The sequence below is a fragment of the Phytophthora cinnamomi genome (assembly GCF_018691715.1).
Source record: "Phytophthora cinnamomi strain GKB4 chromosome Unknown Contig12, whole genome shotgun sequence".
NCBI lineage: Eukaryota > Oomycota > Peronosporomycetes > Peronosporales > Peronosporaceae > Phytophthora > Phytophthora cinnamomi.
Window position 1 is genome coordinate 869563 of NW_027150945.1, and position 16582 is coordinate 886144.

At 52.7% G+C, this 16582-nt stretch overlaps 2 protein-coding genes across 2 annotated transcripts; one reads left to right on the forward strand and one right to left on the reverse strand.

The window, feature by feature from the left end:
* Positions 1-2953: 2953 nt before the first annotated feature.
* IUM83_13630 (WD domain-containing protein) lies at positions 2954-11647 on the reverse strand (the record flags this gene model as incomplete). Its single annotated transcript, XM_067938323.1, has 7 exons — positions 2954-4467; positions 10422-10474; positions 10540-10635; positions 10705-10819; positions 10895-11009; positions 11092-11141; positions 11212-11647. 7 exons carry the CDS (start codon positions 11645-11647, stop codon positions 2954-2956), a joined length of 2379 nt encoding a protein of 792 aa, XP_067797969.1.
* A 150-nt stretch (positions 11648-11797) lies between these two features.
* IUM83_13631 (Transcription initiation factor TFIID subunit 1) lies at positions 11798-16546 on the forward strand (the record flags this gene model as incomplete). Its single annotated transcript, XM_067938324.1, has 1 exon — positions 11798-16546. The coding sequence occupies one exon, from the start codon at positions 11798-11800 to the stop codon at positions 16544-16546; it is 4749 nt and encodes a 1582-aa protein (XP_067797812.1).
* Between the last annotated feature and the right edge of the window lie 36 nt (positions 16547-16582).

Below are 16582 nucleotides of genomic sequence, written 5' to 3' on the forward strand. Positions count from 1 at the left end.
CAAGTCCGCGAAATCCTCTTCACGCTGTATCTGCTACTGAAATTACCTGTCGTGCGTCTTCAATCGATGCTGCAGCCTTTTCAAGTCTGCAATTTGACCAGCTAACACTGGTTGCGCATCAGCGACTCCCTTTTGACTTAGAAAAGGAGTATGTCGGCACAATGGATTGGATTGAAGCAGTAGCAGGTTCATCATCAACCTCGTGGAAGACACAGCTTCCGTACATGAAGATGGACTTCTTTGTGAAAGCACACACTTTGTTTGCACGACTTCGTGGGGAATTGGAGGCTGAAACCAAGGAGCGTCGGAGGCGCGAGACGTGGGCAGGAATGGAGCAGGAGGACCGCAATGCTCTCTGTGTTGATACACTTGATATGATTGAGTCTGCAACGAAGTACATTACGTGCACGTCCCAGAAACTCGCTGATCTCCACGCAGCCGCAAGAAAAAGATCAGATCAATGGCAACAGGTTCACTCACAGCTACGGGTGGCTATGAAGAGCACTGAGATGAAACCGACTAACGCTACTATGCCAGCAATTTTGACCGCTGCTCGCATGCTCAAAGAAGACAATATTCGCGTGTTTCTGGAGGTTTTGGAATTGTGGATACCGTCCCCGACAACGGACTTGTTTGAATTCATGATGTTGGCCGTTCCGGTTCATTCATCTAGTCCTCTTGTTGTTGTATCGACTATTCTTCAAGCATGTCTGGAACGAGTTGAGTTCGAGCTAAAGGCATCGCTAACCAATCTCGAGTTGACATTCGAGAGGATTAGGCGCAGTGATGATTGTGTGGAAGACCTTCGAATACATAAAAAACGAGTCTTGCGATTTTGCAATCTCCTGACCTGCCATTCAACTACCTCAACATATATTGAAGAAGCAGAAAGCGAAACACCACCGGTTGGAGCTGGTGAAAAAAATATTGTTGTACAACAGAACGCTGCGGTGTCAACAATATCAACAGATTTGGTGGCAACCAATGGTGTAAATACTGGGTTGTTGATCCCGAGCAACAGCGATGAACCAATTCAGGAGGTCTTTTTAGCCGATTTATCCACGTGGGATCCTTCATCGAAGTTGCCGTTTGTGGTATACGCGCAAGATATGGTCAAACATTTGAGGTCATTTTTTCAACAGCAATGGAGGCAGCACCAGGTTCCTGGTTCTCGCGTTGGTCGTCGTGCCTCTAATGCCAATGGTGTGTTGACCTGCCGGAGGGTACATTACGGTGTTCTAGTGTACCAAGCTGTTAAACGAGACTCGTACTCCCAAATCTACATAGCACAATTGAACGCTCGCGCTGTATCTCTAATGGGTGGAGCTGCCATTTGCGGACCTGCACTGTTTTGGCCATTACAAGGCAGAAATGAGTGGTACCAACGCTTGATCGACAACGATGCAGTTCATAGAGCCTTAGCTTCATACTCAGAAGATGTGGAGCCCGAAGAATTCTCGCTTAAACGGCCAGCTGCTGTACGCTCGACGAAATATTTACCTTGGAAGCAATTTGCTATAGAACGACTACGAATCGCTCGAGCTGTAAAACGTAGTCGGACAACTGAAGGAGTAAGCGTTGATTCACTGGTGGACGACTCCGACCACGTTGAAGAAGACGAACGCACTATCACCACGACCTTGATTGGGTTCCGTCAGCTGGAGCTATCACTTGGTTTGCGTAGCATTCATGGTGGCGCTAATATTATGAAGGCTATGAAGCATCTTTTTGCATTACATGAGGGCGATCAAAACAGTGATGGATTGAAGAAATGGCGAGTTTCGTTGAGTGACCCTCGGATATTACACAACATCCTAGACGTATACGACTTGGATGGACGTACTATCCAGATCCCTTCCATTGGGCGTGAAAACAAGGATGCTTTCAAAATACAAGGGACTCAGGTGGAGGTTGATGACGTGAAGAAGCCACGCCGCCTCCTTTTTGCTTGTCGCGAGCTACAAACCCAGCGCAAATACTTCGTCGACTGCGACTACTACCAGCTTCGGTGCCTACTTCTACAACGCAGCCAACATGCCATCAATCCGGAACCTCTGCTTCTAACGTCTCTGCAAGCTGAAGTAAAATGGAGGCGTCAGTCAGAGGCTATGAGAGTTCAAGACTGGAGAAAACTTGCGGCTTTGGCAGCGCAGTTCTTGATGTTTCGCATGAAAAATGGCGTGCTGTCGTTGTGTTTAGAGCTCTTTACTCCTGACATTCACGTGCAAGAAGATATTCCAGAACCCGTTCTTGTCGACGAGAAACTAAAAAGTAGTAGCGAGCTGTCTGCTTCTGAGGAGCAACCTGCGCGGCAGCCCGATACGGTTGACGACAAGTCAGCTCTGGTCCAACTAACACAGGCACGCCATATATGTCGTGTTTACATGTTGGAAGAGCAGAGAGCGGTAAAGCGCTCTTTTGTGCGTCACTTTCAGAAACATCAGCCTGCTATTCGGGCTGCTTCATGTGGTAGAATACTAGCCAGGACTGCAAGTCCCTCAGACTTGGGTTCACGGACGGCAACAGAGTGGATGCAGATGACTCAAGAGGATTGGCGCTCGCAGGAACTTCGCGGTATGCTGGTGTTGGATTCTAATGTGCTGCAAAAATTGGAAAAGGCATACACACCAGCCACTCGACAAGCTAGAACATACCTAAACACTTCAACAAAAGAAGATGATGTCGGTGGTCTGGAGCTTCAGCTGAAGGAAATAGCCAAAGCTATGGCCCAGACCGCATTCCTACCGGATGAAGTTAAGCACCTGCAGTCTATTAGAATGATACGATGGCGCCGCCGCGGCAAAGAATCTAGTGCTACTGCTAAACGAGCGGAAGCTTATCTAGCAGACGTAGCTGAATGGTGGCGTCGGCGCCTCACTACCATGCAGCCAGAAATGAAATGATCACTGTTTTAATCGTAGTATTGCTTTGCTGCGGGAGCCGCCCAAGTTGGTTAATAATCAGGTGGGGATGGATTCTTGCTGTTCTCTCGGCGCCACGGACGTTTCTTGAATACAACGTCCTCCATAAAGTCGCGGCATGTGATCTGTTCGGCGGTCGGAGCCTTCGGATTGAGGCAAGCTTCAGGCTTCGCGCGCAAGAAATAGGGCATAGACATTCGGCGTTCAGCTTCCGTTTCCACACAAATTGGTGGCACACGGTGCAGCGGCGCTGAAATGACTCCGTGCGTAAGTAGCCCGAGCGTCTCTCCAGCAAACACAGAAAACTGCAGTGGTGTAGCGCTTTCCTCCACGTCGGCCCAAAGCATTCGCTCCAAGTTCCACATCTGCAACCCAGGAACTGTGGCTAAAGGCGACACCGTCACGAGTCCCAGATCAGCATGCACACCACAAGAGTTATCATTCGGATTCACCTCTGCTGGGCCCTGGCAGTTTTCAGCCTTGTTGCGGTAGTTGTAGATGCGCAGCACCGACGCGCCATATTGATAATGCGTATCCCGCGGTCTTTCACACGTTTTCGATGCACGTGTTCTATCATCGAGTAGTTCCTCAAACACCCATCTCTCGTCAATATTAAGAACCTCACAGACAGCCTTCATGCAGCTTCGCGACATATCATCCAGCAGCTCCAGTAGTGTCAACAATTCATTCGCAAGCTCCTCGTTCTCCCCACCGTCTTGGAAGTAAACAGGGGGCCAAGGCGTGCCGCTAGCAGCAATGGGAAGACGTAGCTGCATGTACTCCCGGTTCCGGTCCGAGCTAAACCCGACACGCCGTCCACGCGATACCACCGGGTGCGAAGTGTACAAACTGTCACTCGGGTTGTCCTCAGCATCCTCTCCACCATTTTTTTCGCTTCGTTTGTCCACATCCACATAGTCAATCCATCGCTTCTCCTTGGGCAGCGCCAACTGCTCCACCAACCACTTCCTCACCCTTTCGAACGCAATTTGCGGGATCTTGGCCTGGTCTGGGGTTATCTCCAGTCTAGCAAACCCGTACGTCTGCATGTTCTGCACAAACCGACGTCGAGCCAACGTCCTGGCGACTGAATTGGTCGGGTCCGCCAGCGTCGCCGCGTTCACCGCAAAGAACGGCGACTCGAATGCGTCTCCCATGGGCAGCGGCTGCTTGAGCAGCGCCATGTTACGGACTACAAGGACGAAATGCAGCACCGGAATGCTAGTCTCCTCCAGTCTCGCGGCCACCAAGTTGATCATGGCGAATGGGTACGGGGGGCTGTACAGCTCGTCCGCCGGCACTACAGCGAACACACTGGAGCCAAAAGGCAATTGCAGCTTCTCTCTCAGCTCCATCTCCAGATCCACTAAGGTGGTTCCCCGTGTGCCGGGCGCCGGAGTCTCATACAGAAGCGGTAGTTGGATCTGCCGCGTGAACACTTGGGTCTCGTAGTAGAAGGTGCATACCAGAGGAGGCCGCTTGGACAGCGTATTCAACAGACCGGAGGTGTTGGTGTTGGCGGCGGGGGCTGGTGCTGCGGGGGGACCTGGAACACCAGTGGGGGCGGAGCACTTAGAAGACGGTTGACCCATTTCGACAATTGCGCTGACTGTAACGGACGGCTGGTGGACCGCGAAATGTGATTGGTGGACGCGATTATATGGCGTCCACTGAGGGGACCACTTCAACTTCCTTCGTATGATGAACTGGTGCTGATGGCGTGAGTGACAATGGAGCTAGGGCCACTCTTCCTGCACGTGCGAAGCTTCGGTACGTTCACGATGCCGCACAAGATCTCGGGGCAACTTGTAGCTCCCGAAAACACCGACGAAGTAACTATAATACCAGCTGGGACAAACTTTGCCCTGTGAAGGAGTTGCGAATTGCTGGGCTCAATGGAGTACATGGCTTACGCGCTATTACCGCAGAGCCAATGGGATACTGTGCCACACAAGCGTTCCGCAGTACAACATCCACGCAATGTATATTCCGAAAAAAACTACGGTCGGGACAGCAGCAAGTTGTTCTGGTCAGGCTATCGGCCTTCCATGGCAATATTTATCATGGAACTATTGGCTATTATATGCCATTTACGCAGAGATACAAGGCTCGTATTATCCACTGGATGGTAAAGCCTATCTTACCGTAAGCTGACGAGGCACGTACGACATCAATGAAGTTCGGCTCGCTTAAGACAGCGGTGGTCCCGGATTCAGGAAGTCCTACCGGTATACCTTCACAGGGACCACATCAGCGTGTTCATACTGCATGGAAGCTTTGTCTCCTGTAGGAGCTTTCCAACATACGTGGGGCCAAATGTTTGAACAATTCGGGCACAAGAAGCTGTCGTGTACGTTCAAGAGAGCATGCGGTTGTCAACGCACGGAGCCAATAATTACCATCGCGCACTACTACTATTTCTACTCATGGACCAGGGGGTCATGAGCGATTTCTTCCTGCTGCGTACACAAGAGGGGCTATTCGGACGCATCCAGTCCGCCTCGCTCGGCTACAACTTGGCCGGAGTCGTGTCCATGTTGTTCGAGATGATGGAGACGATGAACTGGATGAGCGAGAAGATGCGGTGTCAGATCAAACGGCTGCTCTTCAACTACGAAACAGTTTTGGTCGGTGAGCTAATTACTGCAGCGCTGTTGCCTCGAATTAATATATCTTGCCGCGGATATCGTGTTAAGCTCGGAGTGATCGGGTTTGGTGCTCGTTGGAGGCCACACAGGGACCTGCTCCCACAGAGATTATTGTCCGAACTCGGCTCTTGAGATTCGATCCTTGAGTCGATGTATAGCCCACTGAAATTAGTGATGAAGAAATATATCTTCCGACGAAATTAACGAGTACCATACTTATCCACGCTGGGCGCTGTTTCTCTTACTTTCCACACCTAAAGTTGATTTGTGCCCAGTACTACTTGCTCAATGGAAAACGCCTCTATCAGCCCTTTCGAGTTAGAAACACTTCGAGTGGTTACGTGGCACCTAAAAGCTTCGAACGCTTTCTGATGTCGCAACTATTATCCTGCATTAACGTTTCGTGATCTAGTTCAGTTTTGGCATAATGTTTCGTTCCTCGTCGGGACCCACACTCTCGCCCTTCTTGCGTCCGTTGTGAGGGTGAAGATGGGACCTCTCGCCACCCACGAAGGCATTGGAAAATTAATGTTACGGATCCGCCTGCTACCATGAAAGCAATGCGGTTCGTTTAAACGTATTTCGACTATTTAACGTTTTCAACCCCCAAAATTCTTTTCAGTGACAATATCCTCGGAATAGTTTTGGGTAACTCAACTTAGACATCAAAGCGCCAGCTTCCAGCAGCTTCCGAAATAAGTGCCTAAATATACGCCACCAGGGCAAGTTTCGCCACGTCTCTCCGACAAGATTAGCCGCAACCGAAGCAATAGTTGCTTCTCTGGTTCCGATAGTGATGGGAACCGCCTCTATCAGCCCCTTCACGGCAGAAACCACGGAACGTGAAAATGCACCATCAATCTGGCATCGACTGGGGCAGAAATGGAGTGACATACAAGTAGGGCGTCAAGGCGCCTACTCAGTTGAACGACTCGAAAGTCTGGAGCATTATTGCAAGACCACATCAAAGACTCGAGTCGCCTTGGTGTGCATACTCACACCGTTACCCGCACTAAGTACGGCAATGGTGCTGGAATGTTTGCCGTTGCGATCCCCGTCCGAAGGGTGGCAGGCGAATTGGATGTTCTGGATTCGTCTGAGCTTGACAGTGTTCATAATTTGCTTTACGGCGGCCTCGGAAATGATCATATTTCTCCCAGACCTCAATTTTACGTTGCGTAGAAGGCTAATTGTATCTTCGGGATCTAGCGCTGGATTTGTGCTAATCTGTATTCTCGCCGCCGACACCGTCGGATTCCCAGTGCCGTATACGTGGCAGACTGTTGGGCTCTCGCAGGGAGTTCTCTTTCCGACAATGATCCTCCTTGTCTTCGGGCGAAAGCCTTTCGCAAGAAATTCACTTTGCCGACAACACTTGAGCAGATTCGTGCGATTCCTTATCGCATTCTTGGCGGTAGCTGTGACGTTTCCGTTTTGCAAAGTTCTCTATGATCTAGTACCCGCGCGTTATTACGCATGCGCTGCTGTATTGCTACCTGTGGTTGGATTAGCGGCAGAACACTTCATGGTCAGGGCGACACGTGAACTAGAGGATTTTATTCCAGCGATCATCGCCTTCTCAGTGGATTTATTGACAGCGCTTTTCGTCTCCGTGTGTATATCGGCATCGCCACCGATCCAAGTTTCATTTTTATTCATGGGGGTTGATGTGGGGCAACTATGGCTAGAGTTTCGCGAGGTTTCCGCGCACACACATACCGTTGTCGAGTTTATTCGGAATCAGCAATATTCCGAGGGAACCAATGATAAAAATGTCCTTAGTGGAAAGCTTCTATCAAGGATGGTTGCCGTGACTCGAAATCCTAAAGCCTCTAAAATTGCATCGATTAAGAGTATGCGCCTGTGGGCTTGTCTTCCCCACCCCGTAACACGAGAGCAATCAGACCAACTTCATGCACTAGAAGCATCCAGAAGTTTCAAATGTGAAGACAAATACAAACCTAGACCCAATTCATTTCAATCTCCAACAACAACAACTACAGCTGTCGTACCAGCCCCTAGCAATGTCGAAAGACGCTCAATCAGGCCAAGACGATCGGTAGTGCAACGGAAGACATTTATTTTGGAGGGTTTACAGCTTCTCTTCCAATGTGAATACCTTGTCTTGGTTGAGTATGTGGAGTGTATCGTGCCTCTCGTGTTTGCCATCTACAAGTCAATTCTCCGACTGCTGCCGAACGCCATATACTACCCGGTTCGTATTGGAAATTGGGATGCAGCTTCTGTGGGAAATACGCTTACATATGCAGCACTGCAGGCAGTATCACTACTGCTACTCCACTATTTTTTGCAGCGCAAGTTTGACATTTCTTCATTCTACCAGCTCGCATTCGTACTTGAGACGCAGATGTACATGATTCAAACAAGTCTATTCCTCGAAATTGTGATTCTACTGCAGTTCGAGCTCGCGCATCTAGGTGAGTGCATTCATTTCATTCTTCAGTTGAATATCTCGGTGAAGTATACTCAGTTTATGCGTTGATTTGGATCCACCTGCAGGAGTTGATTTTACGTTTCGTTTCGAGTGGCTAAGAGGTAACCATTAGGTTTCCGCCGGGTCGATGTCGTTTGACAATTATTCCGTACGGGCGTGTTCTACCCGAACACGACACGGCCTCGAGGGCGGAAGCTTTACTCACTTTTTGATGAACATCAGGCCAGTTTACCAATACCTGAGTGCAGTCGGTTTTGGGAGTTGGTAAACTACGTGCTTTGCTAAGTTTGACGTCGCGAATAGCAGTGATCTTCGATTTGAATTTCCTCGTGACGGTGAAACGTTTACAAGAATAAATGCCTCAACTAAAAATGCGCCGTCGGTTGGTACCGTCATGAATAGTCTACAACGCATTCAAACGTTACCTCTGGTTGACAAAGTCATGGCAAGGGCATCCAGCTCAATCGCGACTGAAAGCAAGCATATTCCGCGCTCACCAAGAAATCAAAGGAACCGAAGAATGTGCAATATCCAAATGCCTGCCATAAGAACTATGATGCTAGTCTGGGCGGCTGTCGGATTGGGCCCATTTTTCCTTCAGCTCCGAGGCTTCGCGAAGTTTGTGACGCCGCACAAGATTACGAAAAGTTTGATCGCTCCTGCCGATGCAGTAATGGAGACCACGGATCTGCTCGAGATTTGTCCAGTGACAGCAATGACCTTTGCCGGTGCTTGCTGGAACGCTTGCCCAACTCATTACTTTCGCCTGGATGATCGAGTGCTTTGCCATATCGTTGTTCCGCAATACAACGCCCACGGAAACTACTTTGTTGAGAATCGCACAACAATTCCACACGAGACAACGCCATCAGCCTGTATTGATAGTAGTTTCCCGTTCAAGGGAAACTTCTACCACGGCAGCGTCGGATTCTACTCGATATATGCCGAACAATCAGGAACATTCTGCTCTTTGGACAACACAGCATATGTCACTGTAAGTGGTCTAGGCACATACGACATCAATGGGTTCCGGCTTGCAGAAGACAGAGGAGGCCCCGGATACAGGAAATCCTACTGGTACATCTTTGTCGGAACTGCCTTCGTCCTCGCAAGAATTTTCACGCTGCGAAGAAGCTTTGTCTCGTCTAAGCGATTCGCAAAACGCTGTGATCAAACTAACGAGGAAATTCGCATAAAGGACGCCATCGTCTACGTTCAAGAGAGCATGCGGTTGTCTGCGCACGGAGCCAGGAATTTCCATCGCGCACTACTACTATTTCTACTCGTGGACCAGGGGGTCATGAGCGATTTCTTCTTGCTGAGTACACAAGAAGGACTGTTCGGACGCATCCAGTCCGCCTCGCTCGGCTACAACTTGGCCGGAGTCGTGTCCATGTTGTTCGAGATAGTGGAGACGATGAACTGGATGAGCGAGAAGCTGCGGTGTCATGTCAAACGGCTGCTCTTCAACTACGAAACAGTCTTGGTCGGCGAGTTAATTACTGCAGCGGTACTGCAGCATTATCTGACATCGCTGAGTCGGTCTCGACTCAAGGACACGGAGCCGGCAGCTGAAGTGGTGTCATACTACGTGATGGGGCTGGTGGGGCATATCGTATTGGCGTTGGGCTGCCTCACCATCATCGTAGCCACCCGGGCAATCGGTGCCATCGGGTTCGTGTGGTGGAGGTTCGGCACGTATCGTGTGCTGACGAAGACTTGCAGCGTGGACACTGCTTTGGGGGCACGCAGTAAACTCATGTTGCTGCACGGATACGTCTGGGAAAATGGTGAGCTGTACTACCGACCACGCACGTTGAAAGCGCTCGGGGTCTTGAAGGTAGTCGATCCCGACGGAACGGAGCTGTTCGCCCACACGACGTTGCACTGGGTATCCATTCCGCGGGACAATTACGTTGTGCTCGGGATTGTAGAAGGTAGGAGGGTAAAGCCGACTAAGCAACGTCCGTGCTCGGGTGTCATGGGTTTGTTTGATCGAGAACTTGGTGGAGATGCTGTGGCTGAAAGCGACTCTGGAGATACGAGGCTTCTTCGAAACAATCGAGCTGGTCGCGGTAGTAGTCCTCAACGCTACAGCGATCGAGTATGCTGCTCGTTAGATGTCTCACCGGGGCCCCCACAAGCGAAGGTCACGGTTCGTATTCTGCAGGCTGATGGCTCGCCTCGCTGGGTGCTGTCTGCACGAGAAGATACAAGAAATTTGCCTGGGTATATCCAAGTGTTTGGGGCCCCTCGGCAAGATTTAGTAGAGAACAGGATAGAGGTAAAACCATCTCAGCCATAATACTTGAAGAACCTAGATTGAGGCTCTTATTTTCCGCGTCATGGTCGAATGTCACCGTGTTAGCACTTCCAAATGTTGATTTGTTTTCTCACCGAGCAGTGTCGAGTAAACTGTGTTTCCCTCTACTCGACAAGTATATACGCGGCTGATAGGTAGCACGAGAAATGAGTTAGCCTCTCAGCACCAATAGAGACTGCTAAAATAACCCACCTTTCGCCACCGACGATGCACCTCGCTTCAAAATGAGCACCTCGATCGCTGTCGTTGAGATTGCTACAGCCCTGCTCGTCTTTTTTGTATTTGTGTCTACGCGCGCACACAATTTCTTTCATCAGCGACGGAATGGCACGAACATAGTTGAGTTTCGTACAGTACCTATCAAGTGACTGCCGTGGTGGTGGTGGTATCCGAAGAAGAATCCGCTTGGAAACTTGGCTGGTCCACGACGACGGCAAATACTCCGGGTGCTCCCACGAGTTCCGCGCGCTTTCTGTCCAAACAATTAATTAGCAACGCTACCAGGTTCCTCTACCATCACGAACACAATTTGGATACTGCAACCTACTTGCGGTCTCCTTCGCGGCAAAAACTATCGGTGAGTGATGTCGTATGAACTGCTTGAGGAAAATAAATACTTGCTCCGACAGCGCCAGTCCATCCCCAACACTTCTGGCCGTCATCTGCAGCTCACAAAACCCACCACAGACGTATATATCACTCAGCCTTGCACCGCTCCCACCTCGCACCACGGCAGCACCTCACTTTGTCTATAACGTGGAACGACCCCACGCAGTTGAACACCAGCATCAACGCTGTCCACACAACACCAGCATCAGCCCTCAACCCCATCAAGAGCACAGCACTGCACCCCGCAATACCCACGTGCAGGCGGGGCCCCCAGCAGCTGGAAGTGGATGTGGTTGAGCGTCGCGAGCCACTGGAACGAGTCGCGGCAGTGGCAAGTCTGCACGCGGCCCAGCGTCTCCTGCAGCGCGTCCTCCCGCCTGCTGCCAGCCAATCTATGAGCCACCAGAGCCTGCAGCCGCTCCGCCGACACGTCGCACTCGTGGTCGAATACGAAGACGCGCTCCTTGCAGCTTTTGGTCACGAAAGAGGCCACGACGTGCTCCAGCACCTGCGCTTTGGGCGTGTCGCTCGCCCCGCAGAGCTCCACGACCTGCCGCGGCCGGAAGCCAGCCTCGCTTCCGTCTCTCCCCACCGTCGCTGCGTCCAGGAAGCTCAGCTCCGTCGAGAAGCTGCGCGTGGGGCGCCGCGCGAACAGGTCCAGCGCCGTCTCATCCAGCTTGAGCCGCTGCATATGCAAATGTAGCCATGTCCTAGAAAAACAAAACGTCCAGGTTCCAGTCCAGTCCAGAAACTCGAGTCTAGTCTAGTTTATCCATGAACTTGAACCTGGAACCTGGAAGCGCGCCCCTTTCTCTGACGTCTCTTTGGTTCAGTTGGCAATATGGCGCCTACCACCCAGCAAGTGGACGGAGTGATGGTCGCTTCCGCGCCCGGAGACTGCGCGCTGCGCAGCCCCACGGGCGCCGCCGCCGCCTCCTCCTCGGCCGGACGCGAAGCTCTCTTCCCCGTGAAGCCGCTGACGCCCTCCGCGTCGCCCGTGGGCGCGTCCTCGCCCGGGCAGAAGCCTCCGCCCGAGCCCGTGAACTTCTTGGCGCTGTACCAGCGCTCCTCGCGCGACGCGGAGCTTGTGGCGACGCTGCGCGCGCTGGAGAAGGAGCTGGAGGACGTCGCGGTCCAGCACAAGACGCAGCAGCAGGCGGCAGCAGACGCCACGGCGCTGGGCACCGCCAGGTTTGCGCCCGACCAGCTGCAGCAGCTGCTGACGACGCAGGAGGCCGGCGGCGCCGAGAACGCGGCCGGCAAGGAGCAGACGTTGCAGCCACACCCGCCACGCGCGGCGGAGGCCAAGGGGAAGCCCATGAGACGCTTCGTGGCGTCCTCCGCCACGCCGTTCGTCACGATGGCGGCCACGGGCGGACGACCCAGCGGACTCACGGACTCGGAGGAGGAGGAGGGCGACGCGCAGTACCACAAGGTGCAGCAGCTGCCCTGGGAGGAGAACATTATATGGGGCATCGACTTCGCCGCGGCGGCGAAGGGGGGAGAGAAGGAGGAGGAGGACGGCGGCGTGGAGGTCGAGGACGCCGGGGGAGGCGTCACGGTGGTGAAGGACGCCAAGGAGAAGGGGAGTAGAGGCAGTGGGTGGACCAAGACAGCCGAGAAGAAGAGTGAGCGGGGAGCGGGAACTGGTCCACAGACGTACAAGGAGCTGCGTGCGGCTAGAGCAGGGCAGAAGAGTGCGACGGTGTCGACGGCGGCAGGTTTCAGTGGGGAGTTTGATATGACCAAGCCTAGGAATTACCGGTGGGAATTGGAGGACGCGTCGAAGGAGAAGAAGCGGGAAGAGGAGGCGAAAACGGAGAGTGGGGAGAAGGAGACGCTGCCCTGTCCGCTGAACAAGGAGCTGCAGGATGACTCGTGGGTGGCGGCTATTGGATGGAAGTCAACGCAGGATATGCCCGAGAGCAAGCTGGTGCTGGATGATAACGACGCGTCGCTCATTTACTCGGTTCCGGAGATGGAGGACGTGCGTCCGACGCTGCGTATTCCTGAGAGAAAGCTGGGAGCAGCTGAGCAGCGCCTGGCACAGCTCGATAAGCAGCGTATTGAGAAGAAACAGCGTATTGATGAGGTCATGGGCAACCTGGAGTTTGGTGAAGAGACGGCTGAAGGGCGACTGGGTACGGAGGGCAGCGGTAAGAAGTCGAAGGACACGCGCGTGGTGAAGAACATTGGCTACGTGCACCACTCCCTGCCAGCCATGAAACTATCGCTCACGAAGCCTGAACTTCCCAAGACAAAATTGCGCGACTTCCACCGACCGCGCGGCAAGTTCAAGATCAACGAGCGTCTGCAGTTCTTGCCTCCACCTCCCGGTGCTGCCAAGTTGGCACCTCAGGAGGAGAGTGCAATGGTTACTCAGATCAAGAAGAGTTCCGACTTAAACCCTACCGCTGGAGGCAAGCTCATTCTCATCGAGTACACGGAGCAACACCCGCCAATGCTGTCAAACCCTGGTATGGCATCCCGCATTCTTCACTACTGGCGTCCACCGGAAGATACATCTGCAGGATTGGGCATTCTCGGTAAGAAGAAGGCTCGCAAGACGCGTCCAAAGCCGCCTGACATGAAGATGGGACAGGTCATTACACTTGGTGACCACGACGAATCTCCTTTCGTTGGTGATATTCCTCCTGGACGAGTGGTGACATCGCTAAACTCAAAGCTCTACAAGGTGCCTATTTTCCCTCACAAGCCAACGGTTCCGTTTGCTGCGAGTCCTGATGCGCGTGAACGCAACAATTCAGATATCTTCCTCTTGTGCCGATCTGTGACGAAGGGGAAGAAGGGCGCAGCTGGTGACAAGTCAGGCGGCCTTGGAACGCCAAAGACTACAGTGTTCATCATGGAGCTGCCTGAAGTGTTCGTGGCAGGGCAAATCGAACCTCAAATCGAGGTGCCAGCGCCGAACTCTCGCAGTGCCAACGAGTTCATTCGACCCTATATGTCGTTCCACATCCTACGACTTTTCAAGAAAGCTAGCGATGGCGAGCGATTGAAGATTGAAGATATTGCGCGTGCTTTTCCGAACCAGTCAGGCACTGCTATTCGTAAGCGCATGAAAGAGGTGGCTACCTTCGAGCGCGGTGGTAACGACTCAGGCTGGTGGAAAAAGAAGCCTGCGTCGCAATTGCAGAGCGAGGAGGAGATTCGAGCTAGTATCCCGCCTGAAAGTGTATGCCTCTACGAAAGTATGATGTCCGGACACAGACGGCTGCTTGATATTGGACTGACCAAGCTGTTTACACCTTCTGGCGTGAATGGGGCGATCAATCATTTGATCCGGCGTCTGGAGCTGCGCAAAAATTCTTTGTCAACTCGTCTTGTGCCAGTCAACCTTGAGAGACGTGCACGAGAGAGGGCTCAAGCTGAGCTCTGGAAGAAAGATCCAGTGGTGCGCAAGCTCGAGACAGATATCCAAGTTGCCCGTTACATTAATGAGCAGCTGCAGCTCACGCCTTGGAACTTGACAAACAACTACGTCGAGTGCCACCTACAGGGTAAAGGATCTGGTATGTTGCAACTTGGTGGTATTGGTGACCCCACTGGTCGTGGTGAAGGCTTCAGCTTCGTGCGTGTACCGCAATCCCGTGCTAAGAAGAAAGACGGAGAGGATGATGTAGCCCCAACAGCTGAAAGTAAGATAAGCGCCGAAACTGCAGCTGTGCAAAAGGCTGTGGCAGCAGTCACCGGTACGACTGCCGATTTGCGAAAACTGAAAATGAAGGAAGCCGGTGATGTCCTGCGAAATCTGGGTTTGGCCGACGCAGATATCAAGAAACTGCGTCGTTGGGATCGAATTCACATGGTGCGGGAGCTCAGTAGTCGTGCAACAGCCCACGGTGTGGCCGGTAGTTTGAGCAAGTTCGCTCGTGGCGCGCGCAAGTCGCTTTCAGCGCAACAACAAGAGTATCGCAAGAAATGCGATGTGATCTATGAACGCCAAATGGATGTTCTGAGCGCGGCGAAGACAACGTTTTCGTCGGACGAGGAATCGGATGGTGATGATGAACTCGACGAGCTTGGTGCCGATGTCGAGGCTGATATCTTGGGAGGCACAGACACTAAGCGCGGCCCGAAGAATTTGTTCCGTAGTGGTGGTGGAGGCCTTAACCGATCAAAAGAAGTTCTTGCTGAACGCGAGGATGCTGTCGAGCTCCGTCGTCTTATGGAGGAAATGAATGAAGACCAGGGATCCAGTAATGCCAAGCCGGCGAGTGCAGTGCGACGTCCTGATCTCGATACAAACAGGCTACGCAACCAATTACGCGCAAGTGGAATTCGAGAAGGCGGTACTGGAGCGAGTGGCATATCGTCAGTATCGAATTTCGGGGCACGGTCGAACATGATGTCACGCGGTGGATCAACAGTGTCATCTGCTTTGGCCACGCCTACCGGCCAGCTTTCTCGGGTGTCTTCACCGACCCACGGCAGTCGCACACCAGTCCCGTCTGAGCCGCCTAGCGCCTCGAAGAAAATCCCGGGGCGAAAGGTTCTTAAGCGTGTTGTGCGAACTATTGAGGAGGATGGCAGTGAGACGGTCCGCATTCAATTCATTGTGGACGACAAGCAGGTAGCTCGCTTTCGCGCAATGCAGCAGCGCAAGGAGCGCCAACAGAAGGCAGATGAACGCAACCAGCTGCGGAAACGCAAGCGAATGCTTGCTTTGGAAGACGATTCTACTAACCAGAGCTTGCTGGACAAGGCTAAACGGCGAAAGCAGTTGCAGGAGGAATTGAAGCAGCTTCAAAAGACCGAAGCACAGAATAAAGGCTATCAAGAAATGCTGAAGAAGGGCGAGTCTGGTGAAGTTGCCGATGGCACCGATGGTGACGACGCGGGTGGTAAGGGCGTCATTCGCTGCACCCAATGTCTGCAGGTTGGGCACATGCGCACCAACCGTAGCTGCCCGCTGTACATGGCCGACGACTCCCGCTCGAAGAAATCGGGCGCATTGTCGGAGAAGCAGGCGAACGCAATGCTCGCGGAGCCGTTGAAGCTGAAGGTGAAGAAAGCTCCGGCTGTCATCAGCAGCGGAGATTCGAGTACCAAGATCACCGTGAACCTGTCGGAACTCCGCGAGGGCGCTCGCAAGCACCAACACGAAAAGAAGCGCAAGCGCGAGATGGAGGTGCGCGAGCAGGCGGAGCTGTACAAGCGGCCGTACGCGAAGGGTGCGATCAAGCAGAGTCGCTCGCGCATGCCGGTGGAGTACTTGAACAACGCTCTGGAGGTGGTGGTTCAGCGGCTGTTAGAAATGCCCGAGAGCGAGCTCTTCCGATCGCCGGTGGATGCAACCACCGTGCCCAACTACTATCTCATCGTGAAACAGCCGATGGATCTGAGCTCGATCCGCCGCAAGATCGAGGCCAAGGAGTACGACTCGATGCGCGAGTTCGTCAAGGACCTGGAGCTCATTGTCAACAACTCGCGCATCTTCAACGGCGACCCGACCAAGTCCGTGATCACCGCCAACGCGCAGAAAGTGCTGCGCCGCGCCCAAGACGAGATGGCGGCGCTCAACGCCGAAGGTGGCATGACCCCCACCACGCCAACTACCATGCAGTGAAAAGACCCAACCCACATTTATTCACCCCTTCCAACA